Source organism: Eriocheir sinensis, unplaced genomic scaffold (assembly GCF_024679095.1).
Source record: "Eriocheir sinensis breed Jianghai 21 unplaced genomic scaffold, ASM2467909v1 Scaffold1396, whole genome shotgun sequence".
NCBI lineage: Eukaryota > Metazoa > Arthropoda > Malacostraca > Decapoda > Varunidae > Eriocheir > Eriocheir sinensis.
This window is the reverse complement of record NW_026110735.1, coordinates 53,539-64,963: the sequence shown is the minus strand read 5'-3', so window position 1 is coordinate 64,963 and position 11,425 is coordinate 53,539. Positions and strand designations below refer to the sequence as shown.

Below are 11,425 nucleotides of genomic sequence, written 5' to 3'. Positions count from 1 at the left end.
CTACCTCCTCCCCAAATGCCTTAGGTAATAAGTGTCGACACAGAATCATGGTATATCGGTGGAATGAATTTCATGTCAAACCGATGATTACTTCGTGAGACTGATTCGAGTCCTATTACCTACATAGTGCGTGAACGCCAACTCCGGCTATATGAACATGTGGCACGCTACCCAGAAGCCGACCCTGCTCGTCGGGTTGTTTCTGTAAGAGAACCTCGAGTGGAGGAGGCAGAGGTGGCGCCCAGAGAGTTCACGTCTTGAGCAAGGCGAGATCCTGCCAGGAGGTACTCAGGATGGAAAGGGTCTGCTTGGAGACATGCCCGGAGGGACCCCTGGGTTTGGCGTCATAGGGTGGGCGAGGCGACGTGACCCCCGGCGTATGCCCCACACTGATTTTGGTTTTATATACTTTTGCCATATCGTTACCCTTTTGACAGGCTCAGGACCTTCATACTTTGTTCCATCACACACACACACACACACACACACACACACACACACACACAGAACATAGACAGCACGTGATCATTTATATTTCACGTGATGGGACAATAAGGAACGCAGTCATTAACTAATCACTACGACTCTTCAGGGAACCAGTTGGCAGACTCTCAGGCAGATAAATACACAGAAGTAGAAACACCAGGCGGATAAGTTGGCAGGTGAACTAAGATATTAAATAGGTAGGTAACAATCAAGAAGGTAAGTTCATTAGCAGGGAGGGTTGCAGGCAGATTGAGCAGGTAAGTCAGCAGGTGGTCTCAAGAGTTAAAAGCAGACACACACGATGACACGTATAGTACAAGTAGAATTATCTGTCAGTCCACCTAAACTAGTTAACAAGGAAATGAATGAGAACGAAAACGAGGACGAGGAGAAGGAAGAGGAGAAGGAGGAGGAGAAATAGATGAAAGAAGAGAAGGATGAAGAGGAGAGAAAAGGGAAAGAAGTGGAGGAGAAAGAAAACGAAGAATATGAGAAGATGAAAGAAGAAGAGGAGAAGGAGAAAGAAGAGGAAGAGGAGGAGGAGGAAGAGAAGGAGAAGAAAGAAGAGGAGGGGAAGAGGAGGAGAGAGAAGAGAGAGTATGGGAGAGCTCATGCAATCTTCAGACAATCAATGGCGGTACACTTTTGCCACAATGAGTGTAAAGGTGGTAAGGAAACCCAGGCTGGATAAGGAACACTTTGTATTCTCTAACGTTTCGACCGCAAGGTCTTCTCTCTCTGAAGAAGACCTTGCTGTCGAAACATTAGAGATACAAAGTGTTCCTGATCCAGCCTGGGTTTCCTTACCACCTTTACACTCATTTGTCTTATGCCACAATACTAGCGGGAATGAGAAAGAGAAAGAGAGAAAGAAGGGGGGGGAGCAAATGAGAGACAAAGAAGGAGAGAGAGAGAGAGAGAGAGAGAGAGAGAGAGAGAGAGAGAGAGAGAGAGAGAGAGAGAGAGAGAGAGAATGAGAGAGAGAGAGAGAGAGAGAATGAGAGAGAGAGAGAGAGAGAGAGAGAGAGAGAGAGAGAGAGAGAGAGAGAGAGAGAGAGAGAGAGAGAGAGAGAGAGAGAGAGAGAGAGAGAGAGAGAGAGAGAGAGAGAGAGAGAGAGAGAGAGAGAGAGAGAGAGAGAGAGAGAGAGAGAGAGAGAGAGAGAGAGAGAGAGAGAGAGAGAGAGAGAGAGAGAGAGGGGGGGGGGGGGGGGAGAAGAAGTGATTGACAGAGAAGGAGAAAGAGAGAGAGAGGGGGGGGGAGGAGAAAGAAGCGAGAGCGAGTCATTTAGTCTTGCTCTCCCACCGTTGTCGGGTCTCTCCGCTGACCAGGTAAGTTTGTCAGTCAGTCAGTCAGTTAATCACCTGTTCATTGTCGTTACAGAATTCCTTAGAACCCGTTAAGGACTTGGCAGGACTTTTCAAAACTCTCCTTGGCACTTTATTGGGAACCAGTACGCATCTTGAGGGCCCTTGTGGATTGAAGACGCGTGGAGTATTTTCAGAAACCGGTCTCAAAATTCCTGTTTAGATGTGAATGGCGTGCTATTTGGGACCCCTTTGGACTTTTTAGAACTATAACAATAGGTAGAACCCTTCCGAACTTACAATGACGTACGCTTCTTGGTGCCCTTGTGGATTGAAGACGCGTGGAGTATTTTCAGATACTGGTCTTAAGTTCCTGTTTCGATGTGTTGCTATTTGGGACTTCTTTGGATTTTTTTGTCTCTTCAGCAATGGGTTGGACACCTTTGGATTTTTTTAGAACTTTAACAATGGGTAGGAATCTTCAGAACTTCCAATGACTCATCACTCAGTAGTATTAGCTGTAGAACTTCCTGGAAATTCTCTAGAGCTTCCTTTTAACTCCTCAACAGCGGTAGCATTCTCTAAAACCTCCTAGGAGACTCTTGACCAATGGGAAGAGCTCCTTAGAACATTTGAGAACTCTGAAACAATCGGAGAACCTCTTCTGATATTTCCAAAAATTTTCTAACAATGGTAAGGACTCTGCAGAATGCACCAGGACTAAATATTATGGTAATCCTCCGTAGTTTATATATCATACAAAGAAATGATCAACTTTGTCATCTCTTCCTTCTGCAGGTTGGACTGATTGTTCATGGTACACGATGGTAATTCGTCTCGGATATGGCAGGGAGGCGAAGGTCCAGCGGTTCAGCATGACCATTGTGGCTTTGACAGTGGTGATGGTGAGCCTTGTGGTAACGGGGCAAGATCCCTTCCCTTCCACACTGGCAGACTACACGCCCCGTAGTCTAACCGATCAGGACTCCGACGAAGGCCCTGATGGAAGTGTGGCTGGCGTGTCCTTGGGCCCAGAACAATCCCTCCTCTGCTCGCCGCCCTTCGATTTGGATACGAGCTCTGCCGCTACTATGTCTGAAGGGTCCGTAGGGATGTCCTCCAAGATTCGCCATCCCACCACTGTCTGCGCCTTCGTCAGGGTTAATGTGACGCGGAAAGTCTCCCGCCTCGTCACCCTTTCAGCCCCGCTCTTCACTCTCACTGTAGGTAAGTTGGTCGTGATCCACCGCCTTGTTCCCTGATCGGCGGTTTGTGGTGTGTGATGATTTTGTCCCATTTTGAGTCTGCTGAGGCTGGGTGGTCGTTGTAATGCCTGGCCGCAGCGTCACTTGGTGGTGGAGGTAACTCTCCTGTTCTAGTCACTAGAAGGAATGACCAAAGCTGAAAGGGCCACATTCACCCCTATTCTGCCTTTAAGGCTCATTCAGCCCCATCCTCACTCTGTCCCTAACATTCAGCCCCACCCTCACTCTGTCCCTAACATTCAGCCCCATCCTCACTCTGTCCCTAACATTCAGCCCCACCCTCACTCTGTCCCTAACATTCAGCCCCACCCTCACTCTGTCCCTAACATTCAGCCCCATCCTCACTCTGTCCCTAACATTCAGCCCCACCCTCACTCTGTTCCTAACATTCAGCCCCACCCTCACTCTGTCCCTAACATTCAGCCCCATCCTCACTCTGTCCCTAACATTCAGCCCCACCCTCACTCTGTCCCTAACGTTCAGCCCCATCCTCACTCTGTCCCTAACATTCAGCCCCACCCTCACTCTGTCCCTAACATTCAGCCCCATCCTCACTCTGTCCCTAACATTCAGCCCCACCCTCACTCTGTCCCTAACATTCAGCCCCACCCTCACTCTGTCCCTAACATTCAGCCCCACCCTCACTCTGTTCCTAACATTCAGCTCCACCCTCACTCTGTTCCTAACTCGCGCCCCACAGAGATCGACCACCTCGGGGTGCGGCTGGCTGTGGTGGAGGAGGGGGTCACCGTGCCCGCTACCTTCTTCTTCGAGGCCAGGTTCCCCCCGGGGGTGTGGCGATACCTGTGTCTTCAGCACCGCCCAGGCAACTCCAAGGTAAGTCACTCTGCAAAGGAGTCACTTTGAATTTTTGAGTCAAGCACGAGAGGTCGCGCTTCACGGCGGCGCAGGAGTCCTTGCCTCAGACCAGATCACAGCCTGCTCTCCCTTCCCGCCCTCAGACAAAGTGTGTGGTGGATGGCGCCGAAGAGCCCCTGTCCACCATGCCGCCGGACGTCGGCCAAGGGAAGGCTGGCGCCCAGCGGGTCGTGGCGGCGGATGGTGGCAGGAGTCGGCTGTGTGTGGGTGGCAGCAAGGTGGAGGTGGACGTGGCGGGCGTGGCGCTGTGGACGGAGCCGCTGGCCGAGAAAATGTTGGCGAGGACCTCGGGATGCACGGAGCCGCTGCAAGGAGGGGCGCCAAGGGTGTCTCTGGGTCCCTGGTGGGTGCCACAGGGTGACGCCTCGCCCGTCGCCTTTTCCTTGCGGCAGGTGTGCACCACCGCGCCGCGCCTGGTCGTGGTACGCCCCGCCGGCACATTCCACGGTCTCGGCGTGCTCTGCTCCGCCCTGGGCGGGGCCGTGCCGCCCGCCGCCACCCTAGAGGCTGCCCTCCCTGCCTTCAACGAGTCGTGTGAGGGCCCCGCGGGGCTACTCTCCTGGATGGGCGGTGACCCTGTTGGTGGGGCGGCGGCCGAGGAGACGTGTCCTGCCGTGGCGGTGGGCGGCGACGCGGCGCGGGCCGCGTGCGTGCGGCAGCTGCCATGTTCCGTCTGCGTCGTGCCGCGCGCCGCCCTCTACCGCCTCTACGGCCACGACGGCAGCCTCTTCGACCAGATCTTCTACCTGGAGACAGAGGCTGACGGCCAGCCTACTTTCAGAGGCTCCAGTGGCTCGCGGCTGGAGCGCGCGGGCGACGGCTGGCGGTTAGCCTCGGTGCTGCACGGCCGCCGCTGGACTCTGGCGGAGGCGGCGGCGCTGCCGGTGGGGCGGCGGCGGTGGACGGAGGGCGGCGCGCAGACGCTGCTGGCGCTGACGGTGTGTCGCAGCGGCCAATTCTCCTGCGACGACGGCCAGTGCGTGGCGCAGACGGCGCGCTGCAACGACATCGCGGACTGCCGGGACCGTTCCGACGAGGCCGAGTGCAGCGTGGTGGTACGCCCCGAGGGCTACGACCCCTACTACCCCCCGCCGCCGCGCCCCGGGGAGACGCCGCCCCTGGACCTGGTGTACCATGTGGACGTGTACAGCATGGACGACATCACGACGGAGGGCGGCAAGGCCACCATGAACGTGGGTATGACCCTCACCTGGCACGACCCGCGCATCAAGTTCCTCAACCTCAAGCCGGACATCAAGAACTACTTCCCGTGTGACCTCGTCTGGACGCCCAGCGTGCGGGCCGTGTCGGGCCACGGCGAGGGCACCGTGCTGCAGACTAACAACTACGAGAAATTCTGCTTCGTTCACGCTAACGACGAAAAGGTGGCGCGGCCCCTCACCGACCCCTTCATGAGTGAGTGTCTGGGGCGGGGCGGGGCGGGATGTCGGGGCAACTCAGAGCAAGGGAGGGACAGCAAGCCACACGCCATAACAACCCTCCTCCTCCATCCCCAGGCCACCAGGCAGAGGGCTCCACGCACGCCATCCAGAACTACGTGGGTGTGCTGGCATCGACGCCGTGCCACTTCCAGCTAATGCGTTATCCCTTCGACATGCAGCGCTGCAACATTTCCTTCATGTTGATGAACGCCCCATGGACTCGAGTGTTCCGCAAGGCCACGCCGGGGCAGCACGTGGACTACTTGGACTCGGTACGGCGGGGCGGGGCAGCGATGGGGGTAAAGGGAGGGTGACTGGCCTGCAAAGACTGCTCACAGGGATTTACTGGACACCGCACTCATGTCACTAAGTAGCACCAGCAGCAGCAGCAGCAGTAGTAGAAGTAGTAGTAGTAGTAGTAGCAGTAGTAGTAGTAGTAGTAATAGTAGTAGTAGCAGCAGCAGTAACCCCTTCCCCCTCTCCCCTCAGCGCCGCGTCCTGCTTGAGTACGAGCTGTACGCCCTCACCACGGAGGTCGGCGCCTTCCTGCAGGGCACCGACAACAACACCTACTTCGCCCTCACCTTCCACCTGCGGCGCCTCTACGGCTACCACGTCACCAACAGCTACTTCCCCAGCCTGCTCATGTTCGTCATCTCCTGGGCGACCTTCTTCTTCCAGGCGAGTCTTCCTGACCCTTCCTTCCTTCCTCCCCTCCTCTTCTTCCTTCCTCTACGGCTACCACGTCACCAACAGCTGCTTCCCCAGCCTGCTCATGTTCATCTCCTGGACGCCATTCTTACAGACTCCTCCTCCTCCTGTAAGGCACTTATAGATAGAATGTATGGTATGTAGTGTGTTGCATTGAAGCTGCTATGTCTGAGTAACCATGCCTATGTGAGCTCCGGATGTTCATAGCTGATTCGGCTGTTTGAGGAATCTATATAAGCCTCTTCAGACATTCGCGACTCAAGGGCCGACCGCGGCGCGACTCAAATTTATAACACATTTTTCCATTGATCGTCTCTTTGTTCACCGACAAAGCTCGGACTTTTAGAGCGTTTGTGAGCCGCTGGCTCGACTTATCGATCACGATTTTTTAAAGCTCGCGTTGAAAAATCGTGGCCCCCTCAGGTCGTGTCACAGTTGCTTCATAGTAGCAGTCGTCCTCCTCACCACAGGTTCAAGGGCCAATACGACGGACATGAGCACCGAGGCCTCGCGCAGCTATAGTGTATGCCCCAACTTTAGCTTTAGTGGATTTTTCACTGACTGAACCCAAGAGAACTTCATCTCCCCGCGGCAAGCTGCAAAACCAGTTTCCTTGTACGCACTAGTCGTAATACAACAATCTCTTGATTTTCGCGAGGTTACGTTCCTGAGAACCTCGCTAAAATATAAAGTCCGCAACAGAGTGCTGTCCCTTACATGAGGCTTATATACACCCAGTGGAACGCAGTGCTAAACTGAAGCGCTCAGGAGCCGCTAAGATACGCATGTGTGTGTGTGTGTGTGTGTGTGTGTGTGTGTGAGCTAACACCGCTGGTAGTGGGAATCATACTTTGTTGACTGGCCTCCGGAGTGCAGGTAACTCATGCTGGGCGCCACATTGGCCCGCTGTACTTTCTGCCGCGCGCTCGCTTCTGTGATTCTGCTTTTTTTTTTGGGGGGGGGAGGAAGTTGATAAGGGGAAGAGCAGAACAATGCACGCAAGATGGCAAGATGGCGCCACTATAAACACTCGCCTGCGCCAGAACGGGCTGGGCCGACCATCAGGCCCCACCGAGAAGCCTACCGGCGCAATAGGCCGCGACGTAAAAAAAAAAAAAAAAAAAAAAAAAAAAAAACCCACGAATGCGAAAACCGAAGAAATAGGAATAACTAAACTCTTTCTCATTTTCCTCAGATTGTGTATTTCACCAACCGCATTATGATCGCTTGTTTGTGATCCTGCGCTTTTTTCTTCTTTTTTTTTGGGGGGGGGGTATGAGGGTGAGGGTAAGTGGAGAGCAGGGCAAACCATGAAAGTACGAAACCCCGAAGAAACATGGATAACTAACCTCTTTCCCTTCAAATCGAGGACTTCACCAACCGCATCATGATTGCTTATAATTTTTGTCACTCTGCGGTTGTTGTTGTTTCAGGGGTGGGGGGTAAGAATACTGGGGAGGGTAGAACAAACCACGAAATTGTGGAAACCCAAAGAAACAGGGATGACTAACCTCTTTCCTTTCAGATCGAGTACTTCACCAACCGCATCATGACCCCTTATTTGTAACTTTGCTTTACTTTTTTGGGGGGTTTAAGGGAAAGGGAAGAGCAGAACATATCACGAAAGTAAGAAACCACGAATGATAAACCCTAAAACCCCGAAGAAACATAGCTGACTAACCTCTTTCCCTTCAGATCGAGGACTTCACCAACCGCATCATGATCGCTCTGACGGCACAGCTGGTGTTGGCGGCGCTCTTCACCTCCACCAACCAGTCCTCGGTCAAGACGCCCTACCTCAAGCTGATCGACGTGTGGTACGCCGCCATCATCACCTTCTGCTTCGTCATCGTCATCTCCCAGACCGTCATCAACGTGGTCCTCAACGCTGCCTCGCTCCCCCGCCTCGCCTTCCTGCTGGTGGGGCTGCGGGGCGAGGACAAGGCGAAGGTAAGGCGGCGGAACACACTGATTCTCTAATCTCATGTGGGCAATTTAACAGTCTGGGTCATATTCTTGAACATTTCGGCTCCCAAACACACACGCTTGACAAGGCTTTCGTAGTTGTGAGGAAGGTAAAGAGAAGGGGTCTATTCTCTTTACCTTGGTTGTGAGGCTTTCCAGGGGTAGCTTTATGACTCCGGTGGTAGTTTAACCCTTCCTCTGTACCATGAACCTAAATCAAGACTCATTAGAAGCCGATTCATCTCCTTTTCGGCCTTTGGAAATAGTTGATATGAGGTAAAAGGCTTTCATAAGAGTAGACCATTTCCAGTAGTTTTAGGGCTCTGGTGGTAGTTTAGCACTTAGGGTCGTATTATGAGACATTTCGCAGCCCAAGAACACATATTTGACATGGCTTTCGTAGGAGTTGTGGGCATTTCCAGGGGTAGTTTTATGACCCTGGTGGTAGTCTGAGCCTTCTTCTGTACCATGAACCTAAAAAAACACTCATTAGAACCCGATTGATCCCCTCTTTGACCTTTAGAAATAGCCGATGTGATATGGCAGTGTCTTGTAGGATAATACCAGCCTTAGCCTACTCTGTACCATGAACCTAAAAACACTCATTAGAAGCCGATTCATCTCCTCTTCGGCCTTTAAGAACAATTGGTATGCGAGGTAGAAGCGTTTGAGAACACCGACCTCATCCTCACCCTGACTCTCTCAACCTCCTCACTCTTGTCCCATCCACAGGCCAACGCGGTGATGTTGAAGGGGTTCCCGGGCGAGGCTGGCGCAGGCGGGGCGCAGATGGCATTGGCTCAGCGGTATAACGGTGTGCTGCGCGTGGGCGTTATGGTGATCGCCCTGTTCTTTGTCGGAAGCTACACCCTCATGGCTCTAGACGCTGTATAAGACACGGCATCACTGAATCTTCTGGTGTTAGCGTTACGTTCCCCTTCGGCAGACAATCTCTCTACGGTTATGTTGTCCCTGAGTGAAGACGATCGGCTGTAGCTTCGAAACTAACCACGGGGTGTCCTGGAATATACTCTCATTGTGATTCCCACTCAAAAGTAGTTATTGAGTGAATCATACTTAACCTAACCTAACCTATCCTATCCTACTGTAACCGGTCCTGTTCAAGAATGCGTGCCACATACCATTAGTTAGGAAATACGCATTCTTTCCTTTTCTCTCTCCCTCTCTCATACGCCAGATTTTTTTTCAAACGTCGCATTAGTATCAAGTTCTGTGCCTAGTTTGACCTTTTTATTTTTATTTATTTATTTATTTTTTTGTGACGGACTTAAATCCTTTCTACTTTCATTATATTTGTCTTTGTACTCGGCGACCATACTAGCTATTGCTGCAACTTTTAAGTGTTCGTTTTTCAGTTTTTGACATGACAAACTCAGTCGGAAAAACACGATACAAAAAATTCAGCAAAACCAGCTAACCACGCCTTGAAGAACGGGTCAAAGACAACTCAGCCACATTAGTGTTGACGAAGACTCATGCGGTTTATTCAGCAGGCGTTGGTCCCTCCCACTCTTCACTGTTTTACCTTTGTGCATCTTTTTAGTTTCCTGGTGCTACTTCCACATGTATCTTTAGTTGTATGATCACACTCTGTACTGTCCGGGGGTTGGGATGGCATGCTCCTCCCTTCTCCTGTTTTGTTTACTTGCAACAATAAACTATCAATCTGTTTCACCTCATCTTTGGATTTTCAGGCAACAATACTTTTTTGGTTCCCTTCTCTCTCTCTCTCTTTTTTCTTGTTCTCGTTCTGTCATATACCAATTTTCCTTCTTGGATAATAAATATGTTCGATTATAAAAAATAAAAAAAATCTCGCACGTAAGTTTGAACTGCACCTCAACTTTTCACTTATCAACCTTTTACATAATTCTGATACCCCTCTCTTTTACTTTGGCCTAGGCTTTGATCATATGGCTCTAGTTTCTCCTTATAGAAAACATGAATGTAACCAAGTAGACATAACAGTAAACAAATAGACGGCTAGAGAAGTTGTTCCCTGTTAAAAGGTTTAATTCTTGTCCAATAGAAATCTCGTATCACAGAATATTGTTTAATTTACTAACCATCTTTCTCTTATAAACTAATGGATCAGTAGTGAATGAACATTGGAGAGAGAGAGAGTGTGTGTGTGTGTGTTGGAAAGTAAAAGGCAGCAAGTGGAGACTGAGAGGAGTGCCAGAAGTACTATTGTTCTCTTCTGCTGGGGTCATCTCCTTTGGCTAAGTTTCTGTAAGGGTACAAGGCGTCTGGGGTAAAGATAGACTAATGGACTTTGGTCTTGAGTCCTGGAAACATGTCCACGATGTGCTCTTCTATGGGCCGTGTTCTTAGACAGTTCGGCTCCCAGGCACACGTATTTGACAAGTCTTCCATAGGAGTTTTGGCCATTTCCAGGGGTAGTTTTTGACTTCAGTGGTAGTGTGACCCTTCCTCTGTACCAGAACCTAAAAAATACTTATTAGAAACTGATTCATCTCCTCTTCAGCCTTTGGGAGTAATTATGTGAGAGGTGGAAGTGTCTAAGGATAATGACCTTTATCTCTTCAACTTCTCACTGTAATTTGGCTTTCAGACAAGAAAAAAGTAAAGCTAAAATAATGTGTGTTACGGGTTCTTGGTGCAGTATGATATTAGAACAGTAGGAAAAGAGAATGCAGAGAATATATTTTACTCTGTTGCATAATGTCTACACAAAAGTCTTAACTAGTCTTGAGTAGATGATTGCAGCAGAAAAATTGTGTAAATGAGGCTGCTGCTGAGTGGCAGTCTGCAGCAGGAAATGTCTGTAGGACTGAATACAGAAAGAACAGTGCCACCCACTGATGGTGAAAATGGAATCAGAGCCAAAGATTAGTATGTAACGTGTGGTGCATTGGCCCTTGAGCCTGTGGTGGGAACCCACTACCTCGAGAAGTGCACAGGGTAAGTGCAACACCTGGGTTACCATAGTTTACCTTCCCAGGTTTCCCCAGGTACCCATTTACTGCCTAGCCTAAAAGGGAGGATGAACAGCTGGGTTGGCCATGGGGTGACTGACCAGGCTGGGATATGATCCCTGTCCTGCAAATATCTAGCAAGGTGTGTGAGCCACTTCACCACAGAAGAGTGATTATAGTGAGTGATCTATTTAATATTTTGATACTCTTTCTAAACCCAAAACCACAGCCCGTCAACTGAACTGGTTTACTACACACTTCACAGGCTTCAATAGTTTTCATTACCTCAAATGTTACAAAAATTGGTATTGGTTTCCTCCATCTGTCTCAAAGGCTGCCTCTCCCTGTGTGGGTGCAGGAAGCAAGTAATGTTGATGGTGCTGGAGAACAAAAGTGCCACTGATGATCGTGC

The 11,425-nt window shown here is 50.7% G+C and overlaps 1 protein-coding gene across 1 annotated transcript; it reads left to right on the top strand.

The window, feature by feature from the left end:
* The first annotated feature begins 3,701 nt into the window (after window positions 1-3,701).
* Window positions 3,702-8,320, top strand: LOC126989965 (uncharacterized). Its single transcript, XM_050848559.1, has 4 exons — window positions 3,702-5,351; window positions 5,453-5,649; window positions 5,867-6,058; window positions 7,784-8,320. The coding sequence occupies exons 1-4, from the start codon at window positions 4,061-4,063 to the stop codon at window positions 8,066-8,068; spliced, it is 1,965 nt and encodes a 654-aa protein (XP_050704516.1). The 5' UTR covers window positions 3,702-4,060; the 3' UTR covers window positions 8,069-8,320.
* The last annotated feature ends 3,105 nt before the right edge of the window (window positions 8,321-11,425 follow it).

Excerpts from the sequence above, each read along its gene's own strand:
- LOC126989965 (XM_050848559.1), top strand. The coding sequence starts at position 4,061 with ATGCCGCCGGACGTCGGCCAAGGGAAGGCTGGCGCCCAGCGGGTCGTG. Across the intron at positions 5,650-5,866 it reads ACGTGGACTACTTGGACTCG|CGCCGCGTCCTGCTTGAGTA; the intron begins GTACGGCGGGGC and ends CTCTCCCCTCAG. Across the intron at positions 6,059-7,783 it reads GGGCGACCTTCTTCTTCCAG|ATCGAGGACTTCACCAACCG; the intron begins GCGAGTCTTCCT and ends CTTTCCCTTCAG.